The sequence below is a fragment of the Neodiprion lecontei genome, chromosome 3, assembly GCF_021901455.1.
Source record: "Neodiprion lecontei isolate iyNeoLeco1 chromosome 3, iyNeoLeco1.1, whole genome shotgun sequence".
NCBI lineage: Eukaryota > Metazoa > Arthropoda > Insecta > Hymenoptera > Diprionidae > Neodiprion > Neodiprion lecontei.
The window spans coordinates 19,846,907-19,871,620 of record NC_060262.1 but is presented as its reverse complement, the minus strand read 5'-3'; the positions used below and the strand labels follow the sequence as shown (position 1 = coordinate 19,871,620).

The 24,714-nt window shown below is 37.3% G+C and overlaps 1 protein-coding gene across 1 annotated transcript in view; it reads right to left on the bottom strand.

Annotated features, from left to right (window-relative positions):
• LOC107222865 (ras-specific guanine nucleotide-releasing factor 2-like) overlaps positions 1–24,461 on the bottom strand; it is a 113,429-nt gene extending 88,968 nt beyond the window's left edge. Inside the window, exons 1-3 of the mRNA XM_015662387.2 lie at positions 23,670–24,461; positions 16,679–16,809; positions 5,591–5,707 (exon numbers count right to left, since the gene is read on the bottom strand). Of these exons, the coding sequence (XP_015517873.2) occupies positions 5,591–5,707; positions 16,679–16,809; positions 23,670–23,697 (276 nt within the window). The 5' untranslated portion in view covers positions 23,698–24,461. The remainder of the gene's footprint in view (positions 1–5,590; positions 5,708–16,678; positions 16,810–23,669) is intronic.
• Positions 24,462–24,714: the final 253 nt, after the last annotated feature.

Below are 24,714 nucleotides of genomic sequence, written 5' to 3'. Positions count from 1 at the left end.
CTCTCGGCTGGCTTATTTCCCGCTTCGACAGGTTAATCCGTGAGCCCCGCGAGCATATCTGAGGAAGAGACGCCGTTAATTCAATGTAGTGGTTCTCGTTGAGGGAATCGAGGGAAAATCGAGTTACCCAACGTCTCCGAGTGACAACAAGTAGGCCGACGAGTTGCGCCGCACAGACTGCCACTCGGCTCCAGCTGAATAATTGAACCGGGTGCGGATGTGATAGCGTCGAATCGCTCCTCCCTGTTATCCCGGTTGACTCGAGAGCGAGATGAAGTTTCATTAAAAAATTGTCATGCACGCCGTCCGGGAAATGAAGGAGTTGAAATTACAACCCCGAGACTCGGGAGTATATAATATGAGGTATTCCATACCATTTCGACCTGGGTCTGACCCTCGACCCCTCAAATCTGGTTCCCGATTTTTCCTATCATTACTCTCACTCTGTCGAGCAATTACAAATTTTTTCACATTTTTCAAAATGAATTTGAGCGCGTCATGAGTTTTTGAATATTTTTTTGGAACACCTCGATGGCCGTGATCGAAAAATCTGGAAAAATTCCCAAAAATACAGTGTCAGATATAAAAATATTGGTGCAAGATTCATAATGTCTGGGCTTTTGTTTCAACCTGTTTTTTAGCTTTTTAAGTAAAAATAAATGTAAAAAAATAGAAGCAGAGGTCAATTTACTATAGACCGTTGCTTGAAATTTTGTATGCATAGTACGAGATTTTAAAAAAATTTTCTCCGATTTTTCTAAAGTGTATATTTTAATTTTCGAATTTTTTTTTTTTTTTTTTTATCATGGTTGACAAAAACCCTAAGAAACAGGTTGAAGCAAAAGCCCAGACATTATGAATTTTGCACCAATATTTTTTATATCTGACACTGTATTTTTGGGAATTTTTTCAGATTTTTCGATTACGGCCATCGAGGTGTTCCGAAAAAAAATTCAAAAATTCATGACGCGCTCAAATTTATTTTGAAAAATCTGAAAAAAATTGTAATTGCTCGACAGAGTGAGAGTAATGATAGGAAAAATCGGGAACCAGATTTGAGGGGTCGAGGGTCAGACCCAGGTCGAAATGGTATGGAATACCTCATATACATGTTATAAGCGTCGTGCCGCATCTTTTCGTCCTATGGAGCGGCGTAAATCGCTGTGTAAAATCAGAGCGAGTTCAACCTTCATACCACTGGATTTCCATTATTCTTATTTCATGCGCCGCTTCGATTTTTTTTTTTTTTTTGTACCTCACGTTGCTTGGAATAGAGGAAAATAACGGAATTTACGATATCCAGACTTCCTGATCTCAGAAACGCCGTAGTTACATAATTTAACTACTATAAAATTGTGCACTTAGAATTTTGGAGAGATTGATATAGTCGAATAGTCACTGCACGTGTGATCATGTATTCATATTGTAAAATATCAGTATTACGAACAAATTTCGAATAACGAAAAATGGTGGAAGTCTATCTTTCTTATCAATCTATCTACAATTATAAGCATGTCGATGATACGCTCACTTTTAAAACGTTTGGATTCATTTTATGAAATTGGATATTTTAGATCCTTGTCTCTTTATTTTTTTTTTTTTTTTTATCTACTACCATTCTGAATTCTTACCATTTTTTAATATTTTGCTTCATAATGAAATTTTACGTATCAGCCGGCCTATTTTATTTTTACTCTGACTCTCAACTAATTCTGTCACATTACAAGATTACAAATTTAAACTTCTAAAATTTCTGGCTTATTTCGAACCGAATTAAATGTGTCTAAACTTTGTTTAAATGTGCCTTTATTGAAATTATACCCTTTTCAAATTTGTACTGTTCAAACTTTCAAGCTTTCATACACGTGAGTGATTCGATATTTCTCCAGCTACAATTTTAGGTTTTCCTACGCCAATTACTTTCTAACGTTAACTTTATAACGCTGCTAATTAGCTGTTGTACCGGCTGATTTATACTGAACCGACTCGGATTTCTTACCCTCGAGCATTCGTCGTGGTTAATAGCATGTATAATAGCTGTTGCAGTATGAAAATAACGAAATATTTCTTTCGAAAAAATATAAAATAAGTATCAAGAATGGAGTCGGAGATACGGGGTATAAAAATATATCATTCGTCTCGGCTTTGTCCCGGGAAAGAATTGATTCCCAATTTTCATCCCCGTGTTTAGCTATCGTTGCTTCTTCGCCCCTGGCAACGTACAGACGGATATAATAAACGTGTAGCGATGTATGTGTTGCCTATATGTATGCCTGGCCTGCCTACAGCTCCCAGTATCTCAGACCGAAGGACGAGTTGTATTATAAATACGGAAAGATCGTAATATCGTGTTCTCCCAATGCCCTTAAGCTCAGACATTCAAGTACCTGTGCAATTCCAGACACCGTTTTCCCCCCAAAAGGAATCTTCGATTTAAATCTCCAGGGACGGAAGTTCGAGAGGATGAATCTGCATGTTTGTTGAAACGTCACATTTTTTACCCTACCATCATTTTTGCGCTCCAATTTAAGTGAAGAAAAAATTGAATTATTCAAAAGTACTGACCAAGAGAACTGTTCTCACATTTACTTGCTAATATTTCCGGGTAAAACTTTTTTTTCGTTCCGACAGTTTATTTCGGAAAACACTTTTCATTTACAATGCTAGATCATGATTATTCAACGTACTGGAAATTTCGAAATTTAATACACAAATATATTCGTACGTTGCCTGTTGATTAAAATATTGTATTCGTAAGCTACGATGATCTCTTTGAAAATGTAAAATATCTATAGTTTTGAAGTTATAAACAAATGCTTAGAAATTTATTGAATCCGTTCGATTTCACTGTACAACGGTTCGTCTTATTCAGACTACTATTTTCTGCAAAGTCACTGAAACGCTTTTTTTCAATACGTTAACATTGTTGAATATTCAATTTCACAACACCCCGGCAAAAGTTTATTCTATCAAAAAATAGCGATATCGCACTTATTATCGAAATAAAAAAAAAATCTATTCCACTGACTATCGACAGAATAATCTTCTGAAGAATAAAATCAGTCATCGTAGAAAAGATTCGAACGAATCTGCCAGATTTTTGACAATTTTCAAACAATTTGAAACGGAGTATCGGTATCTGAACTTTTGCTTGTACCTAATTTCAGTATTTTCGAAGAAATTTTTTCAGCTGACGAACACAAAAATTTGACGAGTCCTCAACATGACACTATCTCGTGTCATATGTAAAATCAATAAAAAGCATCAAATTTTGGGCATCAACCCCAAATTATATATTCTATTTTTTATTCTATTTGTTTTTTTTTTTTCTAACATTGTCTTTACCGTCTTTCACTCTTCCAATTTTCGTATCCTTCTATCTCTATATTTCTACTCCTGTCTATGTCGTAGTTCTCTGTCTTTATTCTGTGCTCCTCTTTACACTAGATATCAAACTAGGCTAAGTTTTTGGATTTGAGACTCTGAATGTAGCTGAACTTTGTATACTTTTCTTGTTATTTCCCAACATTGCCATGGGAAAGATCTCAATAAACCATCAAACCGTCAAACCCCCTTAAATACAGTTATTCCAAATTGAAGTTACGTTAAAATCTTCCCTCTTTAGTCCAAATTCTCTGCTCGGGTATCGTGTATATGCCATCACATACCCATTACATGATTACGTATATAGCCAAACAAATTTCATTTAGGTATAATTTTTTTCTTTTTCTTTGAAAATTAAAAATTAAAAATTAAGATAAGAGTATATACATATATATATATATATATATATATATATATATATATATATATATATATATATATATATATATATACATATATATATATATATATATATATATATATATATATATATATATATATATATATGTACATATATACACGCGTATAACGCTACCGCAACGATGGATGTCACCGACCACAAGGTTATATACGATATAAGGCAAGCACGATGTAAAAGTTTTCAACAAGTCGGAGCAAACTTTCCTAAGTAAATTAGTTGGATGTACCCGAGAAAGTTATCATTCTTCCTCTCGTTCCCGTCTCACTCTCCGTCTCTTTTCCTCTCTTATTCGACGAGTAATATTCATCAACTAAAACCATCGCATCGCAAAGCCGTGGTAGAATTTCGCGAAAGCTCTTACGCGACGAAGAATATCACGTTCGTATAATACCTGCTACAAAATTTCTTTTCAATTCGTAATTTCATCCTTTTTCTCTCGCCTGTCCTACACTTCCGTCTTCAAAGGAAAGGTGATAAAGTTTTTTCCTCTCGTAAAATTCATCCGCGTACGGAGTTGTGCAAAATACTTTTCAAAGAACTTTGGTAACGAATTAAAAGTATCGAAGAGAAAAATTCCAAAGATAATCGAAAAGCTTTCTGGAATTGTCGATAACGAGGTATGGAAAAAAAAAAAAAAATAAAAATAAATGCCGATTTCTCTACGATTTTAATTATCTTTCTGATTTTACCGCATTCACAATTTTTCAACAACATTCTATAGGTTCCTTGTACACTTTCCTACGATCAAAGGGATCCGAGTTAATTGAAAAGTGTATTTCAATTAATTCTGTCTACAAGAGCGATTATTTCGGGAAAATGACTAACAATAAATCGAGGACGTATTTACGATGTGAAAAAGTATCTTACAGAAGAAATTGGCCAGTGAAACAGGATGTTTCTCCGAAGAGGTAATAAAGCGACTGAAAAAAATGTGTGCAAAAAAATGTCTATCAATTAAAATGAATTTGGTTGTAATTGATTTTAGAGGATGACGTTTCTCTGAATCAAGAATACACTTCTTTGGCCATATTTACCAAAGTAAACGAACCGTTTCTCTGTGTCTGGGATAAAAAAAAAAATCAACACTATCCCGCAAATTTTTCTTGAGAAACCGACTTCGGCACGTCTTTTCCAGGATCTTGTAAACACATCAAGTGGTCACGTATCGTGGCTGAAATCCAGTAATGTGAGCCACACGCAGCTCGTTATCGACGTTTTACTTGTCACGCACGCGATTCTATTCGATGGGCTTCAAGATGTATCCCCGGCGTACAGTCAGAACAAAAATGGTACCGAACCAGAACAGAATAGACAAAACAATAATTCAAAAACTGTCACTGTCCTTTTTGAACTTGAATTGAAATAAAATCGCCATAGATAATTTTTTTTTCTTCAAGCAATCAACGGATTACAAAGTACCGTGCACTCACATTTAATACCAAATATTGCGTAGGTTATATTTGATAAAAATTAGGTTTTGCCAAACAGAAAAGTGACAATTTGATTAAAGTGATTTGGAGTAATTGATAAAACGAAATCAACCCAGATCCATCAGAATTACAAAAGCAAATCACAATTTTGAAAATACAAAGGACATATTACGAACAATTCGAGAGCTGAACATTCTCTGTTCCAATTTGCTAGTTTACAACTCATTCCTTTGTCGTATCGTTTTGATAATTGGTCGTATCAAATGTTCGGGTACGATTTATTTTTTACCGGAGTGTACGCTCGCACGTATCCCTTAACCGCCTTCCAAAGTACGTGAAACTGCAACGAACTTACCTGTTTATCCGGTTCCTTTCCTTTGGCTGTGATAAGACGTTCGCAGTAACATCCTTCGAGGAGAACGACGCCGCTGGGTCGTGAGCAGCTTTCGCTCTCGTAGTAGAAGAGGAGATTCTGCAAGGTGAAGAGGAATAAACGCACGTGAATAAATTTCGGCAAATCGCTTATGGGACGACGGCCGAAGTTGCATGACTAGCCGGTGCCGCCTCACGCAGGAAAGTCTCTGGGAAATGAGGTTTGCTAAAATGGATGAGAAGGAAAAGAAGAACAAGATGTGAGAGAAGTACGCGGATGCGAAAAAACGTTATAAAAATACGGGAGGTAGGTTGGAAACCAAGTTAGGACGGAAAGAAGTTTTCCTGGAGAAACGTTGAGACGGTATTTTTTGACTGTACGATTCCAATTCCAAATTCAGTGTAAATATCAAGACAAATGCGTATCCGCTCACGGAACAAAATTTCACAACAAAAAAAAAAAAAATTAGAATAATAGACCTGTTATTTAGGAAAAAAAGACTTTAAGAAAAATCGAAATGATTTGACTAATTTCTCGACAAACTTCCTAACTAAGCGCGGTAAAAATGGTAACAGAATTATAGAAATAAAAAACCGTGTAACATATTTACAAAAAAATATCACTTTAGAAAACTTTTACAGTACCTAATCTTATATGTAGTCAATCATTATAAACTAGTTTCGAACCTGACTTGCTTGCTCGGAAGGAAACACCGCAAGGATCAAGTAATTTGAAGTTTCAGAACTTCGTTGCCATACGAACATACGACGAGAAACAAATTTCTGGAGTACGAGCATCATCTTACTCAAAGGAGCTGAATTTCCCCAAGGTCGTGAACTTGCCCCGTTTGCCCCCCTCGAAGCGAGGGCAACCCGTAAGCTGCAAGCTGACGCTCGTCAAATTACGCTAGTGGAAATTTGCGAGGAAAAGCTACAGGGAGAATTAAAACTGCACGCTTTACTCCTTAGCCCGTTAATAAGGATATATTAAGGAGGCTGGTGGGACAAAAATCGATACTTTTTATTAATTTCATCACGAGATAGTCGTATATTAAATATCTACAAGACTATTGTATTCGCGAGACTCGAAAATCGCTTTAAATATGTGAAAATAGATCGTACCGGAATAATAAACAAAAACTTGGATACCGATGCTTCATTCCGAAACACTTCAAAATTCTTTGGGATATAGTAAATTTGTTCTATTTCATATCCACGACGGGTCGTTTTATTCGGAAGACTATTTTCGACAAACTCACCGAAGCAGATTTTTTTTAACACCTGTTTAGTAAGTTAAATTCTCGAAGCGAAATGCCCCGTTTCTGAACAGTGCGGTAAAACGACGCTAGCGTATGCGCTTGGCTCAAATTCTCAATTTTACGCACTAGAGCTTCCTTGACGCATGCGCACGTTCCAATAACTTACTTTTACGCTCGGACTTTATTTACAGCGAATGGCGTCATTGAGTTCGATCTAAAGTTTGCGCATTCAGGCTCAGTTTCGTGAAGGCCTGTGCCTCTGGCCCTCTTGATTTCCCTTGATGATTTAAATTATTATATCACATTAGTTTGCTTCGCAAATAAAACGTTCCTTTACAGGTGTTGGAAAAAATATCTTGTGCACACGCGCATATGCGCGATATCTGTCTCGTGTGAATACAGAACTCGTCCGAAATCGCCGACTTTCCGCACTCGTGATACAATATACTACGTCAATATCAGTGCAATGTTGTAAAATTATATATTATGAGAAATAAAAATAAAAAGAACGTGTTTCAGCTCACATTACAACGTTTCAGATAGTTTTTCCTGCGTCCCAGAATTTTTTTTAGTCATTAACGTAATGAGATTAGCTCGAGTAAGACTTTCTAAGCCTTTCTTTTGTCCTAATTTCGTTTCACCCATTTTTTCGACCCGACTCTACGTCCCATCGTTCTTAATTATGCGCCAAAATGTGTAGAGCACGTCCTGCAGGAGCGGTAAGAAGGCGTGGACGTTTTCGCGTTGGGTGAAAAGGGTCTTCAATTATCAAAATCATATTTCTCAAAATACCGCTTAAATTTACCAAAATTCTGGTATACGAACTCGTTATCTTTACCGATAAGGGATCGAATAAATATCAATGTCCCGCTGCAATCCCATTCGAAAAAATTTCCTGTACAAAGTTCGAAAACTTTGTACACACGTGTAGAAAATATCAAAAAATCGCGTAATTTTTTCCCTGAATTTATTATGAAAAGATTTTGCCAACGTTGAGGTGAGAAAAAAAACAAATATGAAATGTAATTACACAATGTCGTAATAGAAAATATGTTTCCCAACTATATAATATATAATTTTCCGTCAACACTTTTCAAACCTAACCTATTGAACTATATTGCAGGACCGACATTCGGCATTTTTTTGTAGAACAGCCCCCGTAATCCGGGCCTGAGGCAGAGGCTTGACGGTCGGCTTTGTGCCGAAGAAATCCGCTCGCTCCGTGCTCCGCCATTCAGGGGATCCATATTCGCCCCTAAAGACGGCTGAATACATCGGGAGAACGCTTTTTGAAATCCCCGCACACGTCAGGCGCTTACATACGCGCCTACGTCACCCTCGCTTTGCACGGGTCACGACCCCTGGGGAAAAATTTCTAAACAAAAATAGCCACGAGTGCCTCGCGCACGGTTGTCCGAGCCGAAACAATCCGGACGCGAAACACGAGTGGTTGTTTTACCGGTGGTCAAATGGAGGGACGTCGATCATCCGATTGAAAATACCGTGGATGATGAAACCCGACCGACGCGACATTTTTCTGTAAGTTATAATCAAGATGCGGATTGGCAGAAAACGCGGCAGCCGAGGCATCGAAGGGTGGGGGTGGAAATTATGAAATACCAAAAATTTGACCGGTCCAAAACCGAAATTTTCGATATACGATTTTTGAAATAACGAATGATCGGCGTATGGAAATTGAGATTTTCGATAAATTAACAAGTGGAATAACTGTTTTCCTGAAAGTTTATCTAACCAAACGCTCTTTCAACCGAACAAGTATTCTTAGAACAATCTGCATTCCGAATGAACAAAGCGCGGAATGTCGAGACATGGAAAAACGTAAGTTTCGAAATTAAAAATTTAGTGCGGCTGATACTTCAAACAGACAAAAAAACCACAAAAATTACTTGTCGAAAATTAGAGTTCAGAACGAGCCGAATTTCGATTCCTAAAATGCTGAAGGACCAGAATTTCGAAAAGACGAAATACCGAATCTACTGAAAATTTCGAATTTGTGAAATTCTTCAACTCGATGCTAGTTTTATCAAAATTATCTCATTGTATTGTCTAAACAATCGTCAATGTCATCGAAGAAAACAAGAACGCAAAGGAATAGGCAACATATTTTTAATAATATTCATACAGTACATCTTTTTCCCGTACGTTCAATTTATTCAAGACATTATTACATTAAATCCTGTTCCACATTCACGTACGCGCCCTCGTGTCACTTAACAAGCTGCAACTGGTGACGATGGAAAGAATAAATGTGTTTCTAACGCCTTGCAAGCTTTCGGTATTTTGTCCATTCTGTCTTACAATTAGTGGGTTTCGGAATTTCAACCTTTCGAATCTTTGTTCATATTCGTTTCGGATTTAAATTCGGATTCGTGAATTTTATAAAAAGGCCCGAGCCTGAACGTTTGAAAATTCGACTTTCTGCCTGTTCGGTAATTTCGCAATTCAATATTTTGAACTTCGCAGTCTTGCCCGTTTTCGAATGAAAAAATCGATATAAATTTATTCATACATTTTTGCATTCTCAACTCTTATTTCTCTACACGACAACTTTTCGTATTTACGATCTTTCTGTGTTTTTAATTATCGGTAATCTAACTTTCGGGATTTCATACCGTCGACTTTTTGGTGTTTTGCATTTTTGTACCTCACTCGCATCGAAAATAACGATTCTTTTTTCAACTAAAACTGACCACGATGCCAAATCTCACGTGCCCAGTTTATCCAAATTCCGAATAATCGAAGCTCCAATTTTTTTAAATTTCACGAAAATTCCACACTCTTCACGCGTTACGCAAACTTTTCTAACTAATTGAAAACATTCGGAGTTTCGACCCTTCGGATAAACAAAATTCGAAGTCATTATGATCGAACTGAATTTTGACCCGCACCCACCACTAGAATTAAAGGGGAAAAAGAGGTTACAGAGAACAGCTTAATCAAGGGTCGCTGAATCAACAATGACTTCCATTCTATGATAAATCACGAAGATAATACTGTTATACTTCATAATATAAATTCAAGAACCATAAATATCATTGAACCCGACCGTCTTGTTAAAAAAAAATGGAAATGAATCGTCCATGAACCCCTGAAATTGTCCTTTGTTCCAAGATGGTGACTACGGAATCAGCTTTCATAAAACACTTTCAATTTCTTACGGCGTGATCGAGTAATGTGAATAACGTTTTCTCGCATTTCGTAAAAATTGAATACCAGCTTGATTGAATAAAAAAAGTAGACTTTGCTATGTTCTAACGATACAGTCGAGTTTTTTTCTCCTACAATTTTAAGAGATATTGGAAATTCTTGAATCTTCGCTGCAATGTAGATTTCTTTCTTTTTTTTTCTTTCTCTTTCTCTCGCCATTTGAAAAAATTTCTGAAAATAATACAGATCTGCAACCAAAAAACTGCCCAGGTTTTTTGTACTGTTTATTTTAAGTTTTCACTCATTGAATCCGGGAAAAAATCCTCAAGAAATTCCATCACGTCAGGTTTTTTCTTGAAATCTTATAAATTTATAGTATCATTTAGAGTGAAACTCCCGTTCAACTCGAAATATGGTATCCTATTCTTGATCCTGAAAATCCTATGCAAATGCGATTTCTTACTTTCATTTAATATGTGTCAGAGTAAGACTCAAGAATAAATGCAAACAGTGGAGCAGAAAATGGAAAGTTAAACGTGCTCGTAGAAGTATCAAAGAGAATAAGAAAGGGTTTCATAGACAAAAGGAATAAACACGGAATGTTACGTACGTTTCACGACGAAATTGTTAGTTTAATTTTATAAGAAATATTCCACAGTTCGTTGTAATGAAATGTTGGTTTTTTCATTATTGTTATGCTCCTCTTACGCAAACACTTTCTATTTTACAAAAATACTGTACGTGACGGAGAGAAATGGAAGTCATTTTTATATTCAGCACATTCGAAAACCATTTTATAAGAGTGTAATATTTACCAAAAACATCCCATGCGAATGGAATAAAAATTTTTTTGCAGACCAGTGTAATTTTACCAGGTTCTGCCGGAACCGGCTACATCTGCCGTTTGAAGTAAAAATATCTGCCAATAAAAAGCAGTAGATAGAAAACTCGCGAACTTGTAAAGCATAACGACGAGGAGACAACGGGATGAAGTACGCTGTTTATACTTGAATTTTGAATAACAATTACGGAGCTGAAGCAGCCAGATGTGCTAAATCCCCAACCACGATCACTCGAATATTTCATCTGAGACACGGTCGAATAAGGGCTGCGGTAAATGAACACCGAGCAGTGAACAAACATTCCTGTACCTACACTCACCGCAGAAACCTTTATGTTAATTTACTGGGAATTGACTTCTGCTTCGAGTGTCCATTTGCTGTTTCCCTTACCCAGCCATCATCACGATGCATATGGCGTTTAATTCTTCGGTGAACGATACCACCCACGTTCTATATTACCAACGACATTCTGATCAGTTTGCCAAATATTCGAGGTCAGTTGGTTAATTAATTCGACAGATATTCAACCAGGCGTAATGGAAATTTTACTACACAATTTTACACAAGCGACTTGATTCATGATTAATTCATTCGTTTATCGCGCAATAATTGCATAATTTTTTTAAATGGAAATTGTGCGTAATTCAAAAGCACGTTCTTTGCATACCAGCATGAAAGAAGGGGGAAAAAAAAACACGAGTGGTTTTCACTCTCTCTGTTAATGCCGTTTCCGTTACCTCGAGTTTCCTCTGACCGAATTGTTCGGTGTTTAACGATCGTTTGCGGTCTCACATCCACGATGTTGGAGTCCGCAGTGAAACCACTATTACCGCTTAGTTCTAAGGACTATGGAGTGGAAGCGTGGATCATAACGTTCTCTGTCCGCGGTTCGACTTCGTTCCAAAGGGACAGTATGAATGCCTTTGAAACACGTCAGCAACTTTTCCCATTGTGGAATATCTCGGTATTATACCGTTATATACGTGTGTGCTCCGCGTGTAACTAGTGCGTCAAACTTTCCCTTCTCATCCGAGCTTCGGTTTCAGCAGTGGCTTCTATCCCCCCCCCCCTCCCCCCTCTAATGCAGTAATCGTAACTCTTTCTCTCCAGATACCTTGACGTGCCAAATATGTTCGCGGAAATTTATAACCGCGAATTAGATACCCCGATTTATCCACTGCCAGTTTCGCGATGGAGAAAATTTTCAAGAAATGAGCAGGACGAGAGTGGAAGCAAAAATCGACGCGTTTTATTAATCTTACCGCGAGACAATCACGGATTAAGAATTCAACGAATCGACACATTCGTAATCCAGAATGATTTCTACAAACGTACAAAAATAACACGTACTAAAATTATAGAAGTAGAAATACAAGGGGAGTTCTGGCCCACTCTCGACCTACCGCGCATGCGCGGGAAATTTGAAATCCGTAGTGACGCCACAGCGATCGACCCGAATGTCAATAACGTTCAGAAATGTTCTGGTTAATCTTGAGCGGCTTCCGGTGCGGCATCAACCACCCTATATTCCACGATCGATGGTTCCGAGAATTGTTTTCGACGAACCGGATGCTGGTCTGATATCAACAATACCAGATTATGTTCCTACGCCTCTTAATTCCAAGAACTGTTTCTGAGTCGAAAGCCCGATGTGATATCAACTAAGTGATATTCCTGATATAGATTCCCTCCACCAGGTTTCAAATGCATGGGGTGAGGATGTTATTAAAGTCGAAACTGGAAACTTCAGCGTTAGTCCGAAGCTGTTCTTCCTGCAAATGAAAAGTACTTGCCAACTGCGTTAATTAAAGAAGTGACTAGAACTGTTATTCAAAAATATTGAAAAAGCGAAACGCCTACTGCGAATCAAATTTGAACTGAATCGTCTCACAAGAGAATTTGGTCAGATACATAGTAACCATTAGAATCACGGATTTCTTGAAATTGAACGAAGTGGCACGGTTCGAGACGATTCTTCCTTTGAAAAAGGTTGCAGATCTTGAAGTCTACTTTGATTATCGAGTGAGCGGAATTCGTCGAGTTAAGACGGAATTTGAGGATAAAACGGTGACGGATCGGGAGGACGCGTTTACGGTTTTGATCCCAAATCGGTTAGTGAAAGCCTTGGAAAAAGACGAAGGGTTGTTCAGAAGGATGATGACGGCTAGCAGCGACAGTCGGTTGCATCCGCGCTATCTGAGTGGATCGTACAACAACTTGAATTCGTTTACGTGTGAAAAATTTCAAAAACCCTTACACAACAAATTTTCCACTTGATACTTCTGATATCAAATAAAAACGATAAAAATTGTGTGAGTTTGTCAGTTGGCGTTAGACCATCCAGTCCACCGTTATCTTACCACATGTATCAGTAAATCAACGATCCGAAATCTATGCAGGTTCTATTTCGTGAAATAAATTCAACTCCAAATTGAGCTTTAAATCTACGAAAGTATTAACAGCTAAGATAAGGTGAGAAATTAATTCATGAATATTTTTGAAAAAAAGCTTTATTGAAAAATATTTTAGGATTCAGCTGAAATTACTCGATAACGTGAATAGAATAAGTTTGTTTTACTCAACACTATCGTAACCAGCTTCTGCACAATTACATGAATCGCTCAGCATCGCCTTCCCCACAGCATGATAATTCGGTAATTCGGAAGTTTTCAAAAGTTCCAAAAAATTCATAAGAGTTTTCAAAAGTCATAAAAAGATCCGAAAAGGTTTACGAAAGATTTACTAACGTTTAGAAAAGCTGACCCATTCTTGCAATCTCACAGAGTTCAAAGATGGAGCTTATCGTCTACGTACAAGGCTTCCGTAGACCCAATAACAACACCTTTGCGTTGAAAGAATTGACTGTAATTTCACTCGACTCGGATGTACAACCTTCGACGTTTCTTTTCAAGCCAACTTACGAATAGGATTGTCTACACGTTAAATATAAAACCCAAGATTCATGCCTGCAATGCAATTCTCACGGTCTCCTTCGAAGCTGTGGAAATATACCGTTCGAGAAAGTCGCCTGGACAATTGAATACGAGCTGTGCAAAGCTCACACTGTGTGCGTGAAATGAGCAGAGAAAAGCGATTGGCTACACAAAATTGTACCCAAAGTTCGAAACATCGATTTACTGGACTTGGGCTATTCATCGCTCCAAGCCATGCAAGCCAATTCAGCTGCACCTGTACGATGCGATGAGCTTACAATACCCAACTCAAGCTGTGCAGCTCAAAACGCTATCTTACTTTAAAATTGGTTACCGAATTAACATGCTGTTGGGAAGGCGATGCTGAGCGATTGATGTAATTGTGTAGAAGCTGGTTACGATAGTGTTGAGGAAAACAAACTTATTGTATTCACGTTATCGAGTAATTTCAGCTGAATCCTAAAATATTTTTCAATAAAGCTTTTTTTCAAAAATATTCATGAATTAATTTCTCACCTTACTTTAGCTGTTAATACTTTCGTAGATTTGAAACTCAATTTGGAGTTGAATTTATTTTACGAAATAGAACCTGCATAGATTTCGGATCGTTGATTTACTGATACATGTGGTAAGATAACGGTGGACTGGATGGTTTAACGCCAACTGACAAACTCATACAATTTTTATCGTTTTTATTTGATATCAGAAGTGTCAAGTGGAAAATTTGTTGTGTAAGGTTTTTTGAAATTTTTCACACGTAAACGAATTCAAGTTGTTGTACGATCCACTCAGATAGCGGGATGCAACCGACTGTCGCTGCTAGCCGTCATCGTCCTCTTGAACAATCCTTCGTCTTTTTCCAAGGCTTTCACTAACCGATTTGGGATCAAAACCGTAAACGCGTCCTCCCGATCCGTCACCGTTTTTTCCCCAAATTCTGTCTTAACTCGACGAATTCTGCTCACTCGATAATCAAAGTAGACTTCAAGATCTGCAACCTTCTTCAAAAGGAAGAATCGTCTCGAACCGTGCCACTTCGGTCAATTTCAAGAAATCCGTGATTCTAATGGTTACTATGTATCTGACCAAATTCTCTTGTGAGACGATTCAGTTCAGATTTGATTCGCAGTAGACGTTTCACTTCTTCAATATCCTTCATCGATAGTTCTTCAATTTACATTGTTGGAAAGTGCTTTTCATTTGCAGGAAGAACAGCTTTGGACTAACGCTGAAGTTTCCAGTTTTGACCTGGTGGGGGGGGGGAAAGTGCTTCGTGGTTGATATCATGGGAAAAGAATGTCTCGCGATTGATGTCACACCAGCATCCGGTTTGACGAAAGCAATGCTCGGAACCATTAATTGTGGAATGTAGGGTGGTTAATATCGCACCGGAAGCGGCTCAAGGTTAATCAGAACATTCCTGAACATTTTTAACCTTCGGGTCAATCGCTGTGACATCATCAGGGATTTCAAATTTCCCGCGGTTGCGCATGCGCAGGTTGACAGCGAGCCAGAACTCTTCTTGTCTTTCTACTCAAAGACGACAGCTTGGATATCGATCTCTTATTTTAAACCACAGAGAAAAATTCAACGAAGTTCAATGACTTCGCGTTGACTGTGAGAAATGAAGAGAGATATGCGAGATTATAAAGTAAGAGATTTTGAAACAAAACGAATAATATTCTGAAAATCCCTGACCCTGATTTTACTAATTACACTTTCTTTCATACGTTTTCTTGGTATTATTCTGGGACTTTTTTGGCTAGACTGTACTTAGGAGACGCTTGACTTTCTAAAGTTTTTTAATATTCCCTTTTGAAGCGACGATTACTTTCAGAACGAATAACGATACTGTACTCGAGTAAATTACCAAAATTTCAGGTTTTCGGATAATTATTCCGGAACGAAAGAATGAAATGGAATTTGTTTCTCACTGATCCACAATTTAGATATTATAGAATGACGGCTGCTGAATACACATATTCGATTACAACACTGTAAAAATACGCCATTTATATACTATTGTGCGATAAGTGTTTTCAATATTTGCTAATTCCTATGTCAAGCTCGATATTTTGATTTTCAGTTGCAAGTCGTTGAATGTCAAAACTCAAATCTAATCCATTACTCCGTTCGGGATTGGTCCGAAAACTAGCATCAGAACGTTTCTTGAATACTCACATGTACCTTCTCAAGCACATTAGTATACCTACTGCGTAACAAAGAGGCAAACTCGGTCTTTTCGAGCCGAGCGTAAGTTTACAATATGAGTCGCAGGCGAGCCAAAGGCAAATATTGCAAATACGCGAGGCGAAAAGACCGTTGCCCGCTTGTTACACACGATTCTTTACATAACAAGGGTATGTTACGCGTTTATTCACGAAGCACGAAATTGAGGTTAGGATCGCGTAACGTCAGACTTGTTTGCACAGCGCGTGCGCGCAGTACAAGAAAGACAACCTTTATCTCCTAAGACTGAAAAGTTGTTTTTTCGGTACTCCGCGCATGCGCATTCGCAAACTCACTCTACCGCCACAGAAACAGATACTTTGTGCACGGAAAACACGCATGACGCATAAAACATCCTCGCGTTACGTAAAGTAAACTCCACAGCTAAAATCACTGATTCATTATTCACGCACATGTTTCATTTGGCTGACACACCTTATTCAATACAGACAGTTAAATTGCACACGATCTGTTCGGTTCTGTTGGGAATAGAAATGGAATTTTTTTCGAACGAACTCGTGTTCTGGGAGAAAGAAAAAAAAAAAACTCCCCTTCGCACGTGACACGCCCTGCAATATTTTCTCCCGGTCGAATGAGTGAGTGAGTGAGTGAGTGAGTGGTCTATCTGCTAATTGCTTACCTGATAAAGGACGAACCATCGCAGCTGCCATTTGGCGGAATCGGCGGTGCGCTTGTGAAGGTGTCCGGCAAGCGAGTGGTCGAAATGTGCCCTCTCCGACAACATCACCAGTTGGGCATCGTTCACCCTCACTAGGAAAAGCAATGATATCGATTTGTTTCGTATCAATTAACCTGTCGGACGTACGACAATATTTACGATGCAAATACAGAACGACTCTTCGCTCGATTCAAAATTATGTGACACACAAATTACGGTTCGCTACGAAAATCTTTCGATACTGCAATTTGCTACTAGCTAAAATCGAAAAAATTGATGAGGAAAAAAAAAAAAAAAAAGATGACTTTAGTTTGTTTTTTTTACTTTAATTACTCTTTGACATGGTGAAACTTTCCTCTAGAAAGTTTCCCAAAGAATATCATTTCATTTCTCTGCGAAATTTGAAAATATTTTATTAACATTGATTAGTGTTATTATTAGCCAGTTTTTATCGCGGTAACTTTATTCACTACACAATTTAGTGAATTTATTTCGAGCAACAAATCTCGCATAAGCTGAACTTATATTTCTGGAAAATGATCGATGGAGTTTTTCAAATCACACACAAGAATTCAGTAAATTTTTAAAACTCCATAAATTCTCCAGGGAAATTTATACTAATGAACGGGAAATTTTAGAAGTCTGCTTAGAATATCTAAAAATATATTAGTCATTTCAGTTTACAGTCTCGCAATTAACAAAACTCTCACTATAACGGTTTTAGTACATATTTTGCGAAGTATCTAATGCAGAGAAATATTTCAACACATTACCTCGGGCGGTAGTAAAGTTATGTACGTATGTACATACAGATATATACCGGGAAGAATAATTACGTATTCAATTTACACGAAAAATGTGCGTGAAATTCTTCCCTTCAAAATGGAAATGAACCAGTTAAAGATTAATCATTTCATGAATACATTCAGTCTGCTTGAATTTTTCCTTCCCCCTTTTTCCGACAGATGCCTTTATTCAGGTCACACGTTGAATTAAATCGCCAACCGATTTCATGTTCGATAGATCGTCAATTTCTTACCAACTTTAAGGCTCTAGCAATCTTTTAGCTACAAACTTTAAATCACTGAATTTGCATGCCTGTTGTAATTATTTTCGAATAGTGCAATTTCTCTTAGATTAATTATATCGTGAAAACACTTTTGTTACAATTCATGTTTATGTTGAAAAATTAAAAATAACAATCATATTCTGCATCATTGAAGTATAATTGAAAAAAGAATCTATAATTAAAGACGATCATTCAGAGTTCCGAAATTGTCACTTCTTACGCAAAAGTTTATGTGAAAAATTGTTCGGCGTCAATATCGGCACTTTTGAAAAAATACGTGTCTCTCGATTTAAGGTAGTGAACCATAGAAAAGAAATACTACGAAATTATGTATCAAATCTTGGATTGAACTGAATGAAAAAGTAGACAATTTTTATTACGAAAGCTTCCGCGATGTTGCGATGTACCCTTTATCACAAATAATATCAGTAAATCTTTCAGAAGTGCAAAATTAAATGTAATTCAAATTTTTGTATTGACAACGAAAATCGTCAGAGATTAGATAATAATCGAAGAGGTCAATACGGTTAACAATAGGTCTGTTCGGATTAACCGCATTGCTCCCTCTTTTCTAATCTCTCATTTCAAAGCAGAAAAGAGAAGCTGAATCAGATTAGTGCCATAAACAGCAAAGGAGGGCTCCTTGGAGTTATTAAAGCGGATTATGGATTAAGTGCAGTTACATTGGAAGTCGCGCATTTCCAGTGCATCATTCCAAATGAGAAGTAACCACGCTTTCAGCTACTCTTAAAAAGGGGGATGAAATTAAACGGTTTTAGCAAGTGAAAAATGAAAAGTCCGAAGAGAGGTAGATGGGATTCAGTTTCGAATTGAGCTTGAATCTTACTTTAAGAAGACTATAATTCGAAGAAACAGGTCCATTGGATTTCTCTAGCAAATCTCCGTAATTAAATTTTTCGGATTTATGCTATCTGGAGATAGAAAAATGTAATACAAAAGGAATGCCACACGTTTCAGTCTCATGTTCATATTACTAAATGGATTAACCACGTAAAATAAAAAAAAAAAGATTTATTGAAAAGAACGAAAAAATGTAATCTGGAATCCCTGCAACATTGCGATGAAATAAATGAACGAATTTAATTAATAATATTCACAAGTTTCGTACTCTTCACTAAAATCTTTTCACCTTTTCCCCAAAGAAATTTTCACATTCGACAAAATCATTTTTCTGCAAGTCAAATTCCAGACATCTAACAAAATGGTTAATTTTGCAACTGTAAATAGAAATCGGTCATAATTACGATGCATGAGTAAACTAGTCCTCCAGAAAAAAGGTACGCTGAATTCCAGAAAAAATTATTATTTGTTACAGTTACCAGGAAGTTCTGGTTAAATGGATATCGTTTCAACGACGGTCCAAATATTGTTGAAATGACATCAAAACAAGACAAATATTCGGCATGTAATTACATGCAAAGTTCTCGATAATGAATTTTCTGGTTATTGTAAAATTGATTCGTTTTTTTACAGTTTCCTAAATTTTTTGATTTAAATTTGGTCTTATCATCAATTTATTGGTGTACCAGCATTGAATTGTCGCAATAGTTTTAAGAAAATATGTTACGAGTGACGATAACGAGCACTATTAAAAATGATTGTAAATTTACTACACATTTACTGTGAAGAAGAATTTTCAATTTAAGAAATCAGGTTGCAAATTTACAAATTTCGCGCAGTGACGTAAATTACCTAATTACCATGCATATTTCTTAAGTTTACCTTGACAGTTTTTGATTCTGATGAAAAGGCATAGGCGAGTATGCACGCCAAAAGTTCCCTTTCTCGAAACGAATTCTGCTGGTGACCAACTGTTTTTTTGTTGGTAACTGACTGATCTATACCAAATGTTAGCCTTCTAACTCCATTTTTCTCGCAGATATCGCAAAAAATGTAATTTTCAGTATTTTGCAGTTTTCAAATTTTTTCAGATTTGTTGGTAGTAGCCTCGACCTTGTAAAACTTTTTGAACGTTTAGATCACACGGGTTTCCGATGGAATTTGAAGAAGTATCATCTTCTTCATTTTACTGTATGAACAATTTTTTCAGATTTTTCCAAATAGTGCGTCATTGTGAAAAAAGTAAAAAACTGACATGTCAAAAGTGCCCTCTCACCAAATGATTCGCGGATGTCGTTTTATTCCGAAGTAAGTGATACGTATATTTTTGCATGTATTTTGATCGCCTCCTCTTTTGAGAATTTTTTTTTTTTTTTTTTTCGAGGCCATAGCACAATAGCTAATATGGGAAAAATGTATCAAACTATTTCTATCGTTGATTTTTCAATTTTTTTATTTGGATTAACATTTATTTTAGCTTAAATTACAGTACATTAGGATAGTCCTTCTTTGACGGTTGGAAAGATTTTCATTGCAGGAACCCCCCAGATCTGTTCCAAATCATTGAATAAAAATCTGTGTAAAGTTTCTACGTCAACCGGCAAACGTGCCGCCAAGGTCTGAAAGTTTGAAATGAAAAATACATGTAGTTTTTTATAACCAGTTATTTAGTTTTGTATGACTTTGGTATAAATTGAGGGAGCGATTTGAAACTTGGCAGAGTTATTTCTTATAATGACAGGACCAAGCCCTCAAAATTTCCAAAATTTTATCATCATTTTATAATGGATTTCTTTTCATATATACGTTTAGTAACATTACTTTTATTATACAAACGGGAAAAATAATTATAAAATTTCGGAATTTTCAGAGTTTGCTCCCATGATTATAAGCAACAACTCTGCCAAATTTCAAATCGGTCTCTCAATTTATATCAAAGTTATACAAAACTGAATAACTGTTTATAAAAACTACGTGTATTTTAAATTTAACAGTTGCAGAGCTCAGCGGCACGTGTTCCAGTTGACATAACGGCTTAAAATTTCACACAGATTTTTTAGGAATGATTTAGAACAGATCTGGGAAACGTCCCAATAAAAAATTTTCCGACTCCCAAATAAGGACCATCCTAATGTATTGTGATTTAAGCTAAAATAAATGATAATCCAAATGAAACAATTGAAAAATCAACGAAAGATAGAAGTTTGATACAGTTTTTCCCGTATTAACGACAGAGCTATGGCCTCAAAAAAATTACCAAAAGAAGACGTGATCAAAATACATGCAAAAATATGTACATCACTTGCTTCGGAATAAAACGACGTCCGCGAATCATTTGGTGAAAAAGTATGTTTAACGTGTCAGTTTTTGATTTTTTTGACAATGACGCACCATTTGAAAAAATCTGAAAAAAATTACGGAAAATTATATAAAAGCAAGTGTTCGTACTGTGAAAAAATAAGGTGGTACCTCTTCAAAATCCACCGGAAACCGGTGATCTAATTGTTCAGAAAATTTTATAAGATCGAGTATGCTCCCGAAAAATCTGGACAATTCCTCGATATGTGATTTTTAAAAAAAAAGATGCGGCTAGAAATAGCAGAATTCTCGCGAAAAAACTGACAATCATATTTTTTGCGATAATTTCGAGAGAAATGGAACAAGAAGGTTAAAATTTTGTACAGGTAATTCACTTACCAACAAAAAACAGTTGGTCATCCGCAGAATCCGTTTCGATAAAGGGCACTTTTGGCATGCTTACTCGGCTACGCCCTTCGTAATAAAAATACAAAAAAGTGATTTGAATTTGTAAATTGACAGTAAACGTACGGTGAATTCATTTCTAAACTTCGAATACAGCGGGGGAGGTTCCGTATAGGAATTTTTAACAATGAAAAAGAATAGTGACAAATGTTTTTATGAATTTTCTGATCAAACCTAGACAAAACTGATATTTTTAATTTTTATCCAAATCACTAGTGCAGTTCTCCAGCCGCGCCAAGGAATGATATATAATAGCCAAAGACCGTTCATTAACCACGATGGTAAATCTCTCTCGATATAAATGCAAAGTAATCTCCTCGAGGTCCGCGATTCAGAGCTGCCTCGAATCTAAATCAAGTTTCCAGGCGTCACGGTTGCCTTTTTCGCAGATTAACGCTAATGGACTAAATGAGACGCGAGTGGGCTGCCAGGTAATGCGAAACTTGAAATACTCGACTGACTGGCGCTACGGTAATCACCGTTTTGTCCCTCCCTTGAATACTCTAATTAAACGAACCTGTCCCGTTTGCGGACCGACGGAAAGGCCGATGGCTTCGCGTCGAGCCAGTCGGACCCTGTGAATTCGCAACTTGTCGCTAAAATACCGGTCCTTAATTTCCGATTAACGTTTTCCCCGATCACTTAACCCCGCGTCCTTTTTTTCGTCCTTAACCGCTCCCTCGCTTCTATCCGTGTAATCTCACGGCGAAAAGAAAGGCTTCTTCATTCGATCAGAATCGCATCGTCTTCCCCGAGAATAATTTTCCACTCTTTTGCGGACTCTTCTGTATTTTTTATACAGTATTTACACTCCAGGTGAGTAAAACATTCCACTTCATTACTCAAAACTGCTGTGAAAATTCGGAGAGTTGTCTTCGATTAGAATTATCGTATCGAGAGAAATTTTTAGTTTTGTTTACTATGTTGTACAGTCATCGATACGTTCTCACTCATTGACATAGATGAAAAACATTGTTAAGGTTATGGAATTAATATGAGTTTTGTAACTGCAACCAAAATATGTATAATTACGGGTAACTAATCTTTTTGATTATGGTCACTCGTACTATATTTTCTTGTAACTACAGCAATAGTTTGAATGTATTGATATTGTCAATTTGCAACAAGAAATTGATGTTAAGGTTTTATTCCAGTGAAAAATGTAGTTAAATTGAACCAACTTCACAATTATACTTGAAAATGTAGTATTGACAACCGAAATCATAGTAAATAGTCACTTGTAGTAGAATTTCATGTAATTCCAACAATATTCAAACCGCTGTTGTAACGATACCGATTTTACTAGAATTTTGTAGTAACTGTAAGAAACGAGAAATGAGTGCAGAGAAGAAAAATTGGTTCGAAGTTGACAAATATTTGTTCGGATGTTTGATATTAACTTGGCACATATGTACGACTACACAGCGGCATTTCATACAAATGTTATAAATTGAATATCAAATTATTTTTACCCGCGTAACCTTAGATACATGATTAATTAGAAAATTCCTTTCCATATTACTACCACAAAGTTTTCATCGTCGTGATCAGTAAAAAAAATCACCGGCGATGATAAAATGGTCTGTTGTTTGATCGATTTACCTTAAACGATAAACTTTAAAATTCAGGATTTGATTAAATATAAACGAAATTTCCGTGTTAAAACAAATGACTTTTCTACGGTTCGTTGTATAAGTACACGAAGAAAAAATATTTGTATCCTAAGATGGAATATCGGAAGTGTTTTCACGTTCGCAGCCCGATACAGAAAAAATAAAATAACGCACACTTTTCTCAACGACGTACATGCGACTGAATATTTTTTCTGCAATTAAAAAACCCAGACATTATGTGACTTGCTGCATTAGTCAAATAAAACTTCGGACACCGACTCGTCATTATCTCTCTGGACGGTAATCGCTTATCGAAACATATCGTACACTCAAGGCCGAATAATATTACACCCCTAAGAGGCTCGTGCGCAAAAACAAGCAGGTACGGAAGTCTCGGTGAAATTACAACTCTGTCAAAAATTCATTCGACAAACTAGCGACAGCCAGAAGCGAAGGCAATTTGTCAAAGAGCGATGTGAATATTTCAATGGGTGTTACTTTCATTCTCTTGTCGTTTCACGAATATGGCGCTGACAAGAATCGCGTTGCCGTTTCGAGCATAAATAAGAGAAGAAAAATTAAAAACAAATGGACACACGCATAAATAGAGCGGCAGGTGCACAATTTGTGCTTTTTACATACTCACCGGTCCGTTGCATCTTTGGACTGAGCATCGTTAGTCGCTGTAGTTCTCTGGGCTCATTTTATTCTACAATTCTCACTCGGATCAATCGATCGATTTATTTATCAGTCAGTGATTAACTTGTCAAAGTTTTCGAACGCTCAGCGAAAGCTCCCGCGGACATCGTACGCGTCGATCAAACGCTGTTTATCCTGCTCGTTTGTTTGTTTACGTTTTCTTCTCCCCGGCGCCTTCGTCATTCACTTCGATCTCAGTCCTCCTTCTTTCAATTTCCCGGCACAGAATTTCAAGCCAACTTTACTCCCCGTCGTCTGCTTCATTCTCCCGCCAAATACTCGTTGCCGGTGAGCTTTTACAAAGCGAACGTTGTACGAACGATCGAAGAATATAACGTTGGAGAGAAAGAAGAAAAAAAAAACAAACAATTACAAAGTATAGAGAAACTCAACAGTCAGAACCGTAATTGCATCCGAAAGCTTTAACACCCCTGACGAAATTTTTTTTTTTCTCGTACGGTTTTTTATACACGTGTTTGTTTGTTTTTTGTTTGTTTCTAGTATTTCGTTATATGTTTACGTTTGTTTTCGGTTCGTCTGTTGCGATTTCAAGAGAACCAGCGTGCCGGGTTCCAAGCGATGGTGGGATATTCTAACTTAAAAACTAAAAACTGGACGAGGGAAGCGATTTTGCAGGCGTTACGACGGCTTTTTCCCATGATTTTCGGAATCGACCGTTAGCCGAGTTCTTCTCTGATCCCATCGTCGCGGTGCTCGTCAACTTTGCGCTCGCGACGTGCCTGTGCTCCGAATCCGAGTAACGGTGAGCGACGAGCTTGCGACGAACCGACGAGGCCGCGGAGAGGGGAGGAGGGATGGAGGGGATGTCGCGCTGAGGGGGGGGGGGGAGGGGGGGGGGGGCTGATACCGGGAAGAGCGCGCGCACACGGCCGTATCTAACCCTCCCCGCAATCGCCCCCGACTCACCATCACGCATCTTCTGCTTTGCGCGAGGAGGGCAATTCGCCCCACGGCAGAACTCTTCATCCTTT